Below are 18,788 nucleotides of genomic sequence, written 5' to 3' on the forward strand. Positions count from 1 at the left end.
ATCGAATGATCCACTGTACTATTGAACTGATTAATTTGGCTATTAACACGCGCGTAACAATTGAAATTACATTATAATTATGTAAGCCTTGCATTACTTTGTCCGTTGCAGTTAATGTTAATCTTAGAAATATGTTTACAGGCATTTTGTAAATCATCTGTGCGTATGTAACTTGTCTGTAATTGTAATCGAGAGTGGGTGTTCATTTATAACTAGATTATTACGTACGAACGTATGTAGCTTATTTTCAGCGCCCAGGCGCGTTTCTTTAATTAACGTTAACTTGTAATTCTTCAAGAAAAATGTTCAACAGAAATATATATGATTTAATATGAACATCTTGTACGAGTATGAATAATTTCATTGAATGCTGTTTGATAGGCAATCGACGTTTAAGCTGTAGGCACTGGCAGTCAAGGTCGTTAGATGAATCATCCGTTTGGCTGCGTAGGCGTGCCGTTGACGATCTCTGTTTCTTTTCTTCTGTAAGTACACAATAGTGTAAATAATCTTTGCACATCACTAATCAATACATTCTCAATAAAAATAAAACTCAATTCATTGAGAGATTGGATTGCATCAGGAGATTGACTATTACTTATTCTGTGGTACCGTCAACTGCTTCAATATTGCCTACCATGCCATTTCAAACACTGCCTGGCTTAAAAAACCAGAGCTGTGTATGTCGTATTTCTCTCAATGGTCTCCCTCTTCCCATTATCAAGAATTTAATATAGATAGCGATTTAGTAGAACATCACTGTTTTGAAGCAGTTGATTATCTCTTTAATTGAGATGATGATAAGGTTTTGCAAGATTAATTGAATAGAAGCTAATGAGGAATTGAGGATGTATTATTCTTGGAAATCCACTTAGGTAGGTATATTAAAACTCAGTAGATTTGTTAAGTAAGCACATTTTAGAGAATTTGTTCATGTTCAACTTATTGAATGTTTGCCTTCGAATGGCATTGGTGTTCATTGAATGGAAGAATTAATATACAAAATCGGTTGATGTTAATACCACAAGAATTTGAACTGACAAATTCTGCAGTAAAACTTGAAACTAATCGTACTCGAACTATTAATATATGCTCGTAATAAGCGTAAATGACTTGTTAACCAAGTGTTTGCATCTAGCGGAAGCAGTTATAAAGTTGACCCAAAAATTTTTTATTAAGCTAGGAGCTTCATCACATATGTTCCTTGAGTAATTCTAAGCATTTCAAGCCTGGGAGGCAATAAGAAATGTGTGTCTACTCGGATTTGTAATGGATTCAAACTTTCAACCCCTTTTTAACCCTGTTAGGGGATGAATTTTACAAAACGCTGAAATTACTTTTCCTGTCTTTTAATAATATCCCCAAATACAAAGATTCAAGTCCCGCGTTCGAAAATTTTTTTGATATCCATACAAACTTTCAACTCCTTTTTCACCACCTTAGGGGATGAATTTTCAAAAACGCTGAAATTAGTTTTCTTGTATTTTAATAATATATCGTTTTACGAAGTTTCAAATTCCTAGCTTAAAATAAAACTTGAACCCCATACAAACTTTCATCCCCTTTTTAACCCCCTTAGGGGTTGAATTTCTCAAAATCGCTTCTTATCTCTTGTACACTTTATAAATGTAATCTAGTGTGCAAATTTCAACTTTCTATCTTTTGTAGTTTCGGCTCCGCGTAGCAAAAATCTCCAACCAAATTTTTCACCTTTTTACGTTTTTCTTGTAAAACTACTATGAAATTGAAAAAACAAATATCAGCAATGAATTCTACGTCTTTGGTTTATACGAAAATGATACCAAACTTGCCCTAGTACCCACCAGGATCAGAGTAGATTTTTTTTAAAGATGACGGATGGCGGCCGTCTTTGTACACCACCCTCCCCCCCACTTCAGGCTAGAAATGCTTAGAATTACTCAAATATCAGATGTGATGAAGCTCATAGCTTAATAAAAAATTTTTGGGTCATGTATGGCAGCGTTACATAACTGACTCCAGTAATCGAAGTTCTGTTTAGAATACATCTTTTGACCGCCCACAGCCATCTAAGTTGCTCTCCTACGCAGAGTTTGATAAAGTGTACTGCCGGTAACGAAGCTCAGTTTGCCATGGTAGTGTTACAACGCCACATGCTCACTATTTAGACGGACAATTTGTAATAAGATGTAAATTAAAGTTGTTTAATTAATTATGAGGTTGATGTTTAAGCTGCCGGGGCTTTTATTGCAAAACTCGATCATTGCTATCAACAATAATGGATTTTTTACCGCATAATATATATGTATATAGGTATATTTTTGATGTTGGTTGTAAGTTAACTCTTCCTGACTTTGTAAATTAAGTCTCTCATCTCTCATGCTATTACGTTTTTGTAAAAACATACTTTTATTCTACCAAATACATGGAGTATTAACTTGTAACTACCAACTAATAGTACATTTCCTCGAACACGTTTTTGCTCATAAAGTGTTCTTGCTACTGTCTCAATAAGTCTCATCCCGTTCCCATCATATTTAAGATCTCGTTTTTCTACGTTATCGTTTATCGTAGCTAGGTATATGTATGTGCCTACGCATCCGTTACTGCACTTGGCATGCAATGATGCCCCGTGCTCAAGGCCGACTTCTTACTGTTACCAGTCGTCGTAGTTTTACTACATAACTATATCGATGTTAACTAGTCACCTTATCATCTATGTTACAATCATTTAAATATGTTACGAATATAGTCATGCAAAATATTGCTTAAGCATATTAGTAAATATTTTCAGGTCTGTTCATAATACGTAGTACTAATAGGATTTTCTTGTACTTTAAGTGCATGCGAAATCATTTTCAGAGTATTAGACCGTCCTGAACAACCTGATTCTGGAATAATTGACAATCTTATAGAAGGTATTTCATAAAGGCGATCACAATTTTTTTTTTTAGTCATCAAAATATGATCTATTGACAGTTTACAATAAGAGGCCCGTGCTAGTCACCGACAGAAGAGTGATGTTTTTTAAACATGATAGAACGGCGTAAATCTATCCTTAAACACCCAGCCGGCATTCCATCGTGTATCTCTGTTTCCCGCGGCTTAAAATAATTACACAAGTGTTGGTGCGGACGCTACCCTCGCTCCCCGGCTCTACCTGGTAGATGAATGAAACTTTGGTCTTAATCTTTGTAAAATTTTAAACATTGATTCTTTATTTATTTTTAGTGTTCCGTACAAAACTTTGTTTACGGAACACTTATTTTATATTCATTTTACTTTTTGCCAATTATGAGACAGTGCAAAATAATTTGAAGCTGAAGATAGGTATGTAATTTGTTTAACATTTTATAAGTTTTCAGTCATTCATACCTAGTTACTGCTTAGGAGTACCAATTCCTTCTTTTGAACAATAGGTACAGTTCAATTGTTATTAACTATTGCTATTGTACCTAATTCAGTCGCTGATTTATAATGATTAAGTTGATCTTCTAATTGATTACGAACTGATCTGAAACCAAAGTGACTTTCACTTTTATATTTATTTCATGATGGCACTTGTTACGACTTATTACGATCTTGGTATATCAATTTATAAAACACAATACGTACATTGTAAAAAAAAATAACTCGCATGATTCTTTAGTTTAATTAACAGTGATTTGGTTATTTCGACAAATATCATTACACATTTTCATAATTGAATTAGTACAAGAGCTTCAATATTGTGTGAAGTTCTACGGCCCACATACAACCATGATAATTATTGGAGCACGCTCGTATTCCAAACTGAATAGTAAATAAACTGACATGGAGGGCGAGCGCGCACGCAGTTAGCTGGCGTCTCGCTTGGTCTCAGTGCGCCCGCGCCTCTGAATCGAAACAGACACGCGCCTGTCTGCGCGACACGAAAGTAGAGGCGTCTCCGAAGGGACCGGCATGAGAGCCCGACTTTCGCAACGGATATGACACGAGCCCAGTAGGGCGAGAGTACCGTCAGTGCGCGAGTGTTGTCTGTTCTGTTTATGACGTTTGCCTCTATTTCGGTGCGTCTAATTCTGTGCCGATGGTATTGTGGATGTTTCGTTAGTGTAGTTAACGTTGTTAATTAGCTGTTTAGCGTAAGCGGTGAGGCGTCATCGCTGTGCGCCGTACCTGAGGTCACAACGAGAGCTGCAACAAACTTATTTTAATTACTATCGTTCATTACGTATACTAGAGTCGTACTCTGGCAGTATTGTAGTATGTATTATTTATAGACATTTTTGATATATTCTTTAATTACTGGGAAAACGCAACGGAATGTGACATGCAGTTAACTAATAATATAATAATTGTCCTGGTCGATGCAGAATTGTAATTCTTAAAACTGCATAATACATAAAATATAATCCATACAATTATAGAAAAATGTGGTCTCTACCTACTCTAAGGGCCGCTTGCACCATCCCACTAACCTGGGCTTAAGCGGTTAAACCGTTAACCCACACTGAGAGAAAAGGATAAAACACACTTAGAATTACAAAAATAAACTTAATCCGGGGACAAGGAGAGTCAACTAATAGGAACAAATTGACTTTTGCAATTTCTATTAGTTCTTGCAATTTCTATTATCTGTTTGTTGAAATTAGATTTAGGATTACTGAGCTGTTTGTAGAAATAAATAAACTTTAAAAAAATAGTGAAACGTCTATAATTGTTACTAAACTTCATTTTTTCCCCCATCACTGTTTTTTTAATTCCTGGTTAGTTTACTAATAATTTTTCTCTCAGTGCAGTGTCAAACTGTACTGGTAACCGTGGTAACACTAGGTTTAACCGGTTAACCCCGGGTAAGTGAATGGTGCAAGTGGCCCTAACTGTAATAGACACATCTGTAAATTGAACTGCCTAAAACTGCAAGTTTTATAACTAATACATACTATATTTGCCGTCGCAAGGCCTACCTACTCAATTACATTGAAATTGTGTGTGGTTGATATAAAACTAATCTGCCATAGTTTATGGATTCATAATTGACTCTATTCATATCGTGGGCGACCCTATTATGCCCATTATTATACCTCCCAGAAATCATATACATAACAAGGTATCTACTTGGTTGAAGCGTTGTACTTACTAAATTTTAGTGACACAATTTACCTATATTCATATTTCTTCTCAAGATTAGTTTTTTACAGCATGTATATAAAATTAAAATATAAAAACAGAGTGCCGCCAGCAGCGGGGCAGGGCCCAAGCTGCCGGTGATCAGGGCAGAGTGAGGAACCCACGTAGTTACCATGCGCGCTTTTTTCTGCCTTCATCTGACCCTTGATCCAACCAACCAGCGAGTCTTTATTTTTGACTTTAAATATAAGTAGGCCGCATTTTGTCGGTTACGTAACCCATACGCTAAAAGTTCAATTCGATTATCGAATTGACCAATAGGTCCGATTTGCTCTGTACGGCTTCAGTACTTATTCAGTAACATCATCTTACCATTTAAGTGGGTAATGTACTGCGTCAGCCATGGAATGAGATTAATTTCGCCGAGCGAGTACCTCGCTCTACTTGTCCCAGTGGCCATATCCGTCGCAAATCGACCGTTTCCTTCGGCGTCTTCGCCTGGGCCCGGCTATTATAAACATGATTTATACCTGCCACGTCATTAGTTACGATGTCAGCGTTTGTCGCAAGCGGATGCGTTTTATTTGCTCGAACAACCTATTTACAGCCTTTCATATGAACTGAACAAAAGCGCGCTTCAAGCCGGCGCTCAGGCTGTTCGGTTGTTTGGAGATCATTACTCCTATTAGATACAGTACTTTTCGAGTGAAAGTTAGCCATAACGTTTATTTAGGGCCACTTGCTTTTGTAATGTGTGGCTTACCTTCATAAGTTGCCGTCGACATATGTATAGCTACTATAGCCAGGCTATAAAAGCTTTCACTGGCATACATCGACTCGGCAGATGTTTACATACGCCTAAACATTGATGCAATTTGCAGCAGAATGCCGCACGCGTGTTGGCTGCAGCTGCCACATATTGTAATGACTGTTTCATGAACAACGGATAACTTAATACCGTTGAAAATAATTTTGAATGCCAAATGTTAGGCAATTTATACCGTCTTGAACACATAAAATATACCCAGGATTTTTTTAAACTGTTATACAGAGTGATTTCGGGGTCGTGGAGCAAGAGAGCCAGACATCATACAGAATCCAAAGATGAGCCTAATTATGTTGTTAATTATTGTTTATCACCAATAATGATGATTATTTTCCAGATGACAAGTAGCAAAAAAACATTTTTGCATACAATTTGGTGACCCTACTCAATGTGACGTCTTGTCGCTTTCCATACAGCGTATGTCAAAAGTCATAGGGTGACCATAATTACTTAGTATAACATTAATTTTACTTGAAAAATAAGAATAATTAGGGTAATTATGTTTTAATCAAATACTACCATATGATAATGTGGATCATTTACAGAATCCGAAAAAGTGGTTCTGGATCACGACCCAGAAATCACCCTGTATTTTACAAAAATATGAAATGTTATGTTATGAAAACTAACGATAATTGCTTGAATTTACAGTGATATCATCAAAGTTGTACCTACCGGCCATTCGAATACTTCCAAAAGAAATTATAATTGAATTAGTTAGTAATTCAGGAAATTGCATAAATCAAATTATGATGCCATTAGTTTTTCCCAAGGAAAAGTTTGCCCCTGCAAACTTTAAACCTGTGTATTGTCTACCTTATTATTAAAGTAAGAATTAACATTAGAAAACAAAACATTAAATGTTAATTTTCGTCCCTACTAAGATAGACGTTAGGTAATTTTATTATTTTATTCTCAGCAGTTGATAATATTCATGTTTTGTTAATCCTTTTTCCTTTTTACTTCTACATATTTAGGTAAAATTTATTTTCTTTTAATCGGAAGGGGAGTTTAAACTTGATGTATAGTAGTAATTCGATTCTCAGTTCACGTTGTAGGCAGTGGACGGTAATTAAATAAGTCGATGTCAACGCAGCACATTTATAATGGCACTGATAAGCGATAAGTCAGCACGCGAACACCGCCGGACTGGTCAGTCTTAATCTCAAGGAAATATCGGTCTCGCCCCTAAAAGTGTTGGCTGCAAGCCAAACGTGACCCACTTCACTTCGTTTCCATAACCGTGCGTCAAACATCCCATCTTCTCATATAGCACACACCGTTCTTCCCATTCATATCGTAATCCAACCGTTGCAATTATCACTCTTATCACGTTGTTTCGTCGTCCATATCGCATAAGCTTCAGTATTTGATTGCTCGTCGCTCATATGCCTTATCTTCTTCGAGTGGATGAGTCGCCTTTCATTTGTTATTGTATTGAGATTCGCATTATAGTTTTGCACTACAGTTATACTACTGTCTGGGAAGTGCGGGGGTTTGTAATTGCAATGAGTTGAATGGAAACGTGTTGTAACTATAAAATATTTGCCATGGCTATTGGGCGTTCCGGATGGGCTGGCACCTTGAGACGGCCTTCACCGCAAAGTAGGCGCAGATTGTTTGCCCCGACGGGAGCCTAGCAACAGCTCGTCGCTGTCGTATCGTACTCGTAAAGCCACCACGTGCGTACGACCATCTAATATTTTGCAAATGCGAAGTGTGAATGTTAACGTAGCCCTTACTTCCTCCGCGCGGGTTCACCGACGGTCACCGGCCACATGCTATTTTTGCTATTGCGAATATGCGACGGTAAATTTAGTTCACCTCCCCATTGTCGTGGTTCCGAATCTTATTTTCTTGCATGAAAGTAAGATAGCCAGCTGAACCACAAGCAAGATCTTCAATAAAACGGGAAGTGCACTTGGGCAAAAGTACCTAATAAGGCTTTCATTTTACTTGAACCTACGGATAGACACGGGGGTTTGTGTCGTGTTACTTACGTCTTGTAGGTAGTTTAGACTTTCAACATTTCACAACGGTACCTCTTCCTCGATGTCTTTGTTAGCATGTATTGTAATAAAGGTTTATTTCGCGATTTTCTCCTCGGAACGACTAGATTCACATCCCGTTCCCACGCGGAACTTTCCACCGAGACAATGGCTCGTTGAAGATTTCACTCTTTTTGTCAATGTGTAAGCTGCTTATTGCATAGTGGTGTTAATTAAAACCACGTGTGATGAGCCCGCAATCGCAACTGTCTCTTCCTACTTCACGTTTCGCGTGATTCGACTCTTGCGCAACTTGCAAAAACTGAAAGTAATCGAGAGCAATTTAAGCGTCAGCGAATCATTGTTTTGAATCTCATCTTTACGTATAGTCACCTAATACGGAAACGGTACGACGCATTATTTTATTTTCAGTACCTAATACTTTTCTTGACGTTTTATTGGATAAACCTTTATTTTTTAAATCTACGATTTGCTGTGGTATTTCAAATAAAGTGGTCAGGGCTAGGCTACGAACCGTTTGTGCAACTATCGTTGCGCTATCTTTTAATTACTTTACATTACGGTAGTTTTTCTACAACTAAGACATTGTTATGGTGTAAGAGGTATGGTTATTTTGAGTACCTGCATCACGCAAAGCTATAAAACAGTTATTCTAGTTTGTTGTATAAAACAGACAAATCGTGTCTTTTTAAATTGCAGCAGAAACTCGCGTTTTTTCCTCTAGTAATCTTGCTTTTTATGTATATCCTTATTCAGTACTCAAATGCTTATAGGTTAGCTTTAGTTTTAAGAATATGGGTAGTAAAGGTTTTAAATGGTACAACATTTCATCATTAGGTAGGTAGCTTCGGTGTTTGAGCTCGACAGCGATGTGCCTTTGTTCGTCTGCCATTCATTAGTCGTATGTCACATTTGAAGACCTCATTCTTTAGAGGTTCGTTGAACTCACTTTTGGTCGAGTCCCACGTTCCCGCTCAGTTCCTCTATAACGTGTTTGTCTGGTCCTCGACGCTTCATCTTAAAGGATGTGGCAATTGCTTGTTCTCGCAAAAACTATTCAGACAATTTGTAAAACAGGGTCCAGCAAACGTGATCTTTTTTCGATCGCGATCGTCGACGGTGCTTAAAATCAAGATTTCAGTTGTTCGAAATAGTGTTCGAAGGTTGTAATCATTTACCTTATTAGTTTGAGTACGTTATCTTACCTACACATGTTTATAGTAAGTATGCATATAGTTCATTGGCTCAGTGGGGCGCTGATGTCGTATGATTACAGGTACTTCATGATAACGGACGATAAAAAACTAATATTGTAATACGTGAAACAAATGCAGTCTTATCTGAGAAGGTGTGTAGAGCACACATGGTAGATAGCAGTCGGTTAGGTCATGATACTTGGAACTGCATTCTATAAGAATACAACGGAACGCTTCCATATTGATAGTATGTGACGTTTATTTTTTTATACACAGATGATGCAAGTTCTTAAAAATGTACTTCTGATCTAAGTGATTAATACTACTAGTGGCAGATAATACGTAGTTTGTGTTCGTGATGCTAACGTGAACTTTAATAGTAAAGTGCAAGTTTAGTGCCAGAGTTTTGGATTAAGTGAGGTGCGTCAGGACATGTGCCACGATGAGTACGGAGCGGCGTCTCTCCCGGAGCTTCCACTCGTGCCTGAAGGGATCCTCCACCGAGGAGGCGGCGGACGAGGAGGAGAACTGCTACCACTCGCTGGGGGGCCGCCACTCCCTCAGTCGCCAGCCGCAGGTCTACGTCGAGGATCTCTCCAATATGTCCCTGGCGGACTTTGAAACTACACAAGAGGAAAATAATGGTAGGTGTTTAATAATATAATAACTATAAACCAAAAAGCAATACTAAATGGTAGATGGTTAAACATCAACATCAACTACACGTTTAAAGATTATCTTATTAATAATGCAATGTAATGGGAATTATTAGCTTAAATTGTCTCTTTTGCAGCCAATGCGAGATCTTATTTTTACCCTATGCAACGCCAAAGAAAAAATTAGTTTATAATTGATTATTGAAACAGATTTATGTTATACAAAATACGTTCTTATGTATTCACAAGTACAAATAAACAAGATTTAATTTATTATGTCGATTGTTTGAAAAGCGGTGGTGGCCGTGTGGATCTGATGTCCGACTTTCAATCCGGAAGTCGCGGAATCAAATGCTTGCTTGTACCAATGAGTTTTTCGGAACTTATGTACGGAATATCATTTAATATTTACCACTACCTTTTCGCTGAAGGAAACCTGCATACAAGTGCAAATGTGTATGCGGATGTGAGGAGGCCTGTGCCCAGCTGTGGGACATAGTTACGAGTATATAGACTGAATTATTATTTTTACTATTTGTGAATTATTTACGCGCCAATAAAATGAAGTTGAATATATTAAGCCTATAGTTTTATAGTAATCTCGGGACCGGTCTGCGCTTTTGTGGTCGTGATTCGCATTCATTCACTACACAATCCCGGGAATGACGTTATGATATGCGTTATACCGCCTGGTTCCGTAACTAGCATAGCGGTAGTCAGTAGTGGGAGATGCCACAAAACTGTAACGGCGTTCTAACTGCCGAGTCTCCACTCTATCATAATTCATAGCAATAAATACAATAGTAGAAATTTATTCTTATTTGCCTCCTTTGACGGAAAGCAATTGGAATTTAAAATCTCATAATTATAATATGCATGCTAGCCGACGAGAAGGGGACAATAGCGATCGACTATTTCCTCGAGAAAGCTATGTGTGGATGGAGATCCCGAGTTAATAAAATCAATTCATGCATTTGATTGTTATTGGCGGATTTTACTCACTATAAACAGACTCGCAAAGAAAAAACTCCTTCATCGATCACTATTAGGTACTCGCTTTGACGTGACCTGAGTGGTCATCGAGTTAAGCCTTTAGACATGCTTCAGACCTTTCATTGAGAATCACCCGAACTGTGTGCGGTTATCGACGCTATCGTATAACTGGTTTACATAACAGAAGACGGTATTTGACACCGAAGGAATCGTTGCAATCGAAAAATTGTAAGTGTATTTTATATTGTCTGTTGATTGATTCTAATAAAAATTACTTCAGTTTAGACCTTTACAGTAAAGCAGGTACCTAAACACATTTTTATGTAACAATTATTTTAATATTGGTTATTTACAAGTATCAACTTTGAGACGAGCCCGGCTGAAAGGTGATTTTTAATTGTGTGTCGTACGTACTAGTACTCGACATGCTAATGCCCAATTAGATGACACCTTGCTGTCGTTTCTATTAACCATGACTTAAGTTTCAAGATAACATTTAGGCATTGGGACCGCGGCGAGCACCAGACGTTTTACCTTATTTAAAATTTCCGGCTTTTCCACTAGCGCCAAGCAGGTAAGTATAAAGAAATTTGAGATTTTTGTTATTCCGTGACTATTTCCTGTAATTTGAAGTCCCTTAAAGTCAACCGTTTGCGTTTAGTTTAGATCACGTCCCATTAGGGAATGCAATCCCGCATGAGGAACTCCATCCCGGTATTCCGCGGGATTGCCATTTTAAGTCCCGCGGGATCCCGGTATTTGCGGGATCCCGCAAGTTAGTATACAATTTTACGAATTAGTACTAAATTTGAAGGTTGAAAACAAAAAGTAAACTAAAATTAGAAATAGTACATTTTGTATTAAAATAATACGGTATAATGACAGTAATCAAGAATTTAAGAACGTAAATAAAGGCTTAATTAACGCGATTTCGTAAGTCCTGTACCACTCGTGGCACACACGATGTTTTTCATCACACCTGTGAGGAAAAAAGAGGGAAAACAATAAAAAATCTGCCTAATTTCGGACGTACCTACATAACAAAATTCCCTGGGTACAAATTTAAGATTTACGGACCGCGTCGCCTACGTAAAATAACACCTTTTACGAGCAAGTGTGATGAAATAAATAGACAAATTCGGGCAAAATGCTCTTCCGTGTCATTACCCCTTTCCTCCATAGATGCATTTAGGCTCTGTGAAGAATTTTCGCCAGTAGGCACGTGCCCGAGCTTGTGTTCCTTGTAGTAACACGTAAGAACCACGTCGCTCTTCGATCCCGCAAATCCCGCGGGATCCCGCTTAATTTACGAGCGGGATTAATCCCGCAAATTGCATGCGGGATCCCGGTATTTCGGGATCCTGGTATCCCGGTATTGCATTCCCTACGTCCCATGTTAGTGATTCCGGTCGCGTGTGCGTTTGGCGCACCTGTGCCGCGGTCGCGGCGCGGCGCGGGCGCAGCACCGCGCGCATCCGGTTCCTGCCTCGCGTCCCTTACGAGCAACCAACCCCAATTCCAAGCTGATAAGGACCAAAATAGAGTAATTAGCCGAGGCTATACGATCTTTTGTTATAAATACACTGCTTGTGCAACCCTACCGCGAACAAATAATGCTTCCGTTCCATTTTACAGCACTAAATAATTTTCGTTTTATTCGTTTTCCTGTAAGGTTTTTAGGGTTCCGTACCCAAAGGGTAAAAAGGGACCCTATTACTAAGACTTCGCTGTCCGTCCGTCCGTCCGTCCGTCCGTCCGTCCGTCCGTCTGTCACCAGGCTGTATCTCACGAACCGTGATAGCTAGACAGTCGAAATTTTCACAGATGATGTATTTCTGTTGCCGCTATAACAACAAATAGTAAAAACAGAATAAAATAAAGATTTAAATGGGGCTCCCATACAACAAACGTGATTTTTGACCAAAGTTAAGCAACGTCGGGAGTGGTCAGTACTTGGATGGGTAACCGTTCTTTTTTTGCTCTTTTTTTTTTGCATTATGGTACGGAACCCTTCGTGCGCGAGTCCGACCATTTCAAACAATCTCATTTGTAGGGTTCCGTACCCAAAGGGTAAAACAGTACCCAATAGAATAGGGTACTGTAGTAATAACTAAGACTCCGCTGTCCGTCTGTCACCAGGCTGTAACTCAAAATTTCACAGGTGATGTATTTCTGTTGCCGCTACAACAACAAACACTAAAAACAAAATAAAATTAATATTTAAGTGAGGCTCCAAACCATACACAACAAACGTGATGTTTTTGCCGGTTTTTTTGCGTAATGGTACGGAACCCTTCGTGCGCGACTCATTTGCACTAGGCCGGTTTTTTAATTGAGCTTGTCCTAAAAAATAATCCTTTTACTGGGATTATCGGTCGTAACAATGTCAGTTCACTGAAATAGGTATTATATCTGCTTCTGTTATATCATATTTCCCAGGCAATTTTAATGAATACATTGTAAGCCCTGTAAATGAACTAGTTATATCTACGATAATTTATTACTCCGTAGGTAGGTACCTAGTATCGGACGTTGTCAATATTGTCAATCCGGTATAGTGGGATTATCCTTGGTATGCTATGTCGTTAGCGGCTGGGGCTGGTTTTTGTTTGCACCATCAATTAAGAGAGGAAGCCAAACGGGTTGTAAATCCCTACCTACGTCTACGAGATATTATATATATCATCAATACTTTGAAAAAATGCTGCTACTCAAAGTTGAAAGGCAGTAACTCTGTATGCAACCCATACACAGATACCACATTTTTCTTTTGATTAACAGAACAAGATACGAGTTGTTTTTTTGTCAAATTAGTGCTGATATGTACCTATTTACACCACATCCTGTAGTTCTTTTGTTGAGTCTTGAATGAATTTTGGAGAGGGGAACAGGAAGAAGGCCCTAGACACGTTAATTTTTGAATAAGTAAATATCCTTGCTAGTTATGCGAGTTTGTTGACGAACAATACGGAACGTCTTGAAAATTTAGAGCGTATAGGCCAAGAAATAAGAAGTTATAGAGGGAAATGCTAGGAACACAATTTTTGACTCCGTAACTTTGTTTGGACTAGTTAGGAGGTGAACATATCAAAAGTCCCCGGCCGTAGCCCCGGTGCTGGGTGGGAGAGGGGGGAAAGAAGGTCTCATTTTTCGGTTTTTCACTAATATCTTGGAAACTTTGCGTCTTAGCGACATGACTACTGAGACAAACCAAAAGCTGATAAAATTTGTTACAAGTTTTATTCAGTCAAGTTTTTCGATATCTTGAATAGTTTTTGAGATATCCGCTCTTGAAAGTTTATTTAGGGCTTTCAATTTTATCTTGATATCTACATTAGTGAAGCTGCTAGGCCGTGTTTGGTATCATTTTCGTATAAATCGGGGGTGCTGAATTCATTTTTGGTATCACATTGACACAATTCCTTAGAAAAAACATATAAACTTTAAACAAATACCTTTTTTTAAATTCCTCTTCACGCTTAAACCGCTCAACCGATTTAATTGTAATTTGGTATACAGATATTTCGAGTCCCAAGACAGGACATAAGATACTTTTTATCTCAATAATCATCCTTTAAAGTTGTGAAATGGAGTATGGGGGGAATTCAACTTCGTCGACGAAACTGAATTCCTGAGGTAAATACTGCTTAAGGTAAAGTTTGAAGTCATGTTAGGTATCATTTTCATCTAAATCACAGATGTATACCATCCTAAATTTCACCTAAACCGGTTCAGCGGTTATTGACTCCTCATACAAACTTCCACCCCACTTTTCACATCCTCAAAAGATGCTTTTGGTTATAAAAACCATCCTATGTCCTGTGTCGAGACTGAAACTATTTCTATACAACATTTCAACGAAATTGGTTCAGCGGTTTAAGCGTGAAGAGGGATTTTTAAAAATATATATTTTTTAATTTTGGTTTTACTTCGGAATAGTGTCAATGTGATACCATAAATGAATTCAGCACCCCCGATTTATACGAAAATTATACCAAACATGGCCTAACAGCATCACTGATGTAGATATCAAGATAAAATTAAAATCCCTAAATAAACTTTCAAGAGCGGGTATCTCAAAAACTATTCAAGATATCGAAAAACTTGACTAGATAAAACTTGTAACTAATTTTATGAGCTTTCGGTTTGTCTTAGTAGTCATGTCGCTAAGATGCAAAGTTTCCAAGATATCAATGAAAAACCGAAAAATTCGACCTTCTTACCCCCCTCTACCCCGCAGCACCGGGGCTATAGCCGGGGACTTTTGATATGTTCACCTCCTAACTAGTCTAAACAAAGTTACGGAGTCAAAAATTGTGTTCCTAGCATTTCCCTCTACAACGTTTTTTGAGCATTCATTTACTGACCTAGTAAGTATATGTCAGTTATTTATAAGGTTTTGTTTTAGTGTTGTTTTGTTTTCAGATTATTCATTCACACAGAAAGTAAAGTGTAAATTGATTTTAAACATCGAATAATGGCAAAAAATATTTGTGTGATCGAATGTAGGCGAATTGGCTTAGGCACAATGCCGTTTCAGTATATAAATTTTCTACAGATTTCACATTTCTTTTTCAATATTCTTATAGCTCTTGAAGAAGTGTGTGTACCAAAATCAAACTAGCGCCGACATGCCACAAGGTAAATTTGAGGTCACTTCACTTTCAAGGCAGAATCCAACATGCGGCTCTGCTTTAACAAAAAAATTGTTTCAATAAATCTGGTGCGGATTTTCTATGAACATGTTGACATTTCAGTATTACTAATTTCGCGCCAGCTCTTATGAATTAATTTGTACAGATATCTTACGGGCTGGTACGATCTATATTGAGCCAGCTGTAAAAGTGCACTTTATGAATAAATCCAGTCATGCAGTCAGCAAGCGAATAAAATAAAATGTACAAATCTCGTCTGAATATATCCCTTTACCTTACCCTCGCTAACGCAATAATATCCGATTTACCTGTCTACATCAGATTGGGAAGTCAATTAAGCTTGATGAAACCACATGATCCCACAGTTCAAACTGCAATGTTTTAAGTAGAGTTGATTCGATGCAGCGTGAAGCGTGTAGGTCACAACCAACGCCACAACGCGTGCCCGCATAACATTCATGAGATCACTCCTGCACTCATCGCAACATATACGTACCTATGTCGTATATAGGTACATAAGTCGTACCAATTAAGTACAACACTTAGGTTACATATCCGATATTAATCACATCCCACATTTTCGTATCACAATGATATAACCAAAATACAGTTTTTAGTGTTCCGTACAAAACTTTGTTTACGGAACACTTATGGAATCACTTCGCTCTAGCAAATCAGTTATTTTAATACGTGCAATGGTTGTCTGAAAATGTATGTATTTGTAAACTGGCGAGAGTGCCTAAGAACGAAACATTTTACTGTAAGAGAATTATGTCAAACAGGTAGGTAAACTGGCAATGTAAGAAATTATTAGTTTTACTCGAACGTATGCTTGTATGCACCTACTCGTACACCTGATTCCATCATCGCGTTGTAATGATATCATTACCGTGTCATTCACGCGTATTGGGGAAACGAGATAATCACAAGATCTAGAAACGATATAGAGATCAACTAGATATACATTACATATCGACTAGATGTGACTTGGATATCTAAGTCATAACTTGTCGAAATCGTTCTTTAAATTATCCATATCGTAACTTGCTGAGATCTAGTAGAGATCTAATACATTTTCAGAATCGAGCCGATTGTTAATATTGTACTGAATTGTCTTTAGTGTAACCATTAAGACTCGCTCGCTCCTAGTCAAGACGCACCCTATGGGCCAAGACATTAGATATAGTTCTTTATTATATTTTCTAATATTTTAAGCGACTCGAATAATGCCATACGATAAAATAAAATAAATTGCCTTTATTGAGATAACATACTTATACCTCCAAAAGCTTTCATTTTTACGATTTATTTTTTGTAACTTAATTCAAAAACTACACGGAATGGTGCAATTTTATAGTGAGTTGGGCTGATGTCTGCGTTCTGAAGTTGTTATCGCATGTGAAAAGTGTGTCGCAAGCCGGAAATGTCAGTGTGCATGTAAATTGGTACAGTACAGTGGCAAGTTGCGGTGCCGCCATACTTACCCCCTTATTCATAAAACTTTATGTTTTATCCCTTTCTTTCAATTACGTAAGTCAAAATTACAGATAAAGACAAATGATTATAGCTAATTGACGTTTGTAGCGCGTTTATGAATAAGGGGATTTGAATAGTAGATGCACTGAAAATAACCAGAACAATATTCTTATATTATGTAGTTATTTATTCTATACGAGCAATTCTTGTATTCGGAGATCTCTGAAACGGCTCTAATGATTTCAATTTAATTTGCTATATGGGGGTTTTCGGGGGCGCAAAATCGATTTAGTCTTAGTGGCCTTATCTCTGGGAAAACGCGCATTTTTAGTTTTTATGTTTTCCGAACAAAACTCGGTCTCCTAGATCTTGTTGTATTAAATTGAATAAATATTGTCTGGTTTCCTATTGGTAGAGATCCGAAACGAAGCAGGTGTTTTTATATATTGACACGTTTGAGAACGGAAATCTATTATTGATCCACATACTTTATTACTACTTAATTTACAATATTTAATACTTATTCTATATATTTGTTGTTATTGTTTCAGGTAAGTCACATCGGTGGTCGCCACAAGCACTACTAACGGCTCGTAAGTTACTAGTATCGCCATCTGTTATGCGCCTTTGTAATTGTAGTCTTGCCACTCGGCGGTAGATGGCGTGACATGTTATATCATTACAAGTCGATTTTGTAGAAAGTGTTGAACTTGTTCAATGGTAGGTATGTATTTTTTATTATTATTCTAGAAGTGATGTAAAATTCAACTTACATCAATTGAGCTACTTATTTAAGATTTAAGTATTAACACGAGCAAACATTAATAGAACCTGTTCTATGATTGATTACTATGATTAGATACCTATTTATAATTTTAACTTAGGTCTCATAGATTTTTTTCTCATTCCGGTTTGGTCATATTGTGGCAAAAAAATCAAAAATAAAGCCCCATAGGCCCCATATACATTAAGCCCCCGTTACATATTAAGTAAGCATGCAGAGATTTAAGGGATACCTAATTTTAAATACTTATAATTTTACACTTTTCTTTATCATAGGACTTACTTATCTAACTATGTACCTACATGTAATTATCCCGTATTTACTCATTAAGGATGTGCCAATAGAGATACTTTATTAACGACTTACTTCTAGAAAAGTAAATGAGTTGTCTTATATCTTTGACCCTTTAAATTTTTGCATTATAAATATTACAATAAAACTTTATATAACAATTAAATAATCACGCCTGAAATGACGATGTAGCGATAAATCTACTAGAATGTAATTTAGCCAACGCTGCCCCTAGTTCTATACTTACTAAGGAGAATGGTTTGGATAACAATCCGCTTCCAAGCATTTTTATGTAGCAGAAATGTTGGTTACACAGGTATTATCTATATAATTCACACCATTATTTAATTTCAACTACCTACATAACATATTTACATACTACATATTATTATGTATGTACAAATTATGTATAATAAGCTAACTTTGCACCGGGGTTAAACGGAACAATTTATGGAATGTCATTATAAACATCATAGGTATTACTTACATACATTCCATTTTGTACTTTTTAATTAAAAGGTTTTTATATTATATTTCATAAAAAAAACTCTAGATGATTATCCGGAAACCTCTGTAATTCGTCAACGGCCGGTTTTTGCCCGTCCGGATTAAATCGCAAATCCTTCGTACTGTAAGGTATTTCTGTAAAAAGTTTTGGTTCAATGATATTGTCTAATAAAAATGCTCTGGATTGGTTCACCTCATAACCGTTTGGGTTACGAAACAGAACACGTGGTGTCCCGCGACGAAAATGAACACAATCGTGATGCCTGTTACCTTGTTCTGGCCCAAGAACAATACTAGCAAGAAC

General features: G+C 37.3%; 1 protein-coding gene across 8 annotated transcripts in view; it reads left to right on the forward strand.

The window, feature by feature from the left end:
* The window catches only part of LOC134678621 (ras GTPase-activating protein raskol), a 212,688-nt gene that overhangs the window by 157,983 nt on the left and 35,917 nt on the right, over window positions 1–18,788 (forward strand). The window contains exon 1 of one of the 8 annotated variants that reach the window (XM_063537257.1): window positions 9,399–9,766. The exons of the other annotated variants lie outside the window; for them this stretch is intronic. Within the exon in view, the coding sequence (XP_063393327.1) occupies window positions 9,565–9,766 (202 nt within the window). The 5' untranslated portion in view covers window positions 9,399–9,564. Of the gene's footprint in view, window positions 1–9,398; window positions 9,767–18,788 lie in introns of those variants that run through there. 8 annotated transcript variants of the gene reach the window in all.

This window comes from Cydia fagiglandana, chromosome Z (genome assembly GCF_963556715.1).
Source record: "Cydia fagiglandana chromosome Z, ilCydFagi1.1, whole genome shotgun sequence".
NCBI classification, from domain to species: domain Eukaryota; kingdom Metazoa; phylum Arthropoda; class Insecta; order Lepidoptera; family Tortricidae; genus Cydia; species Cydia fagiglandana.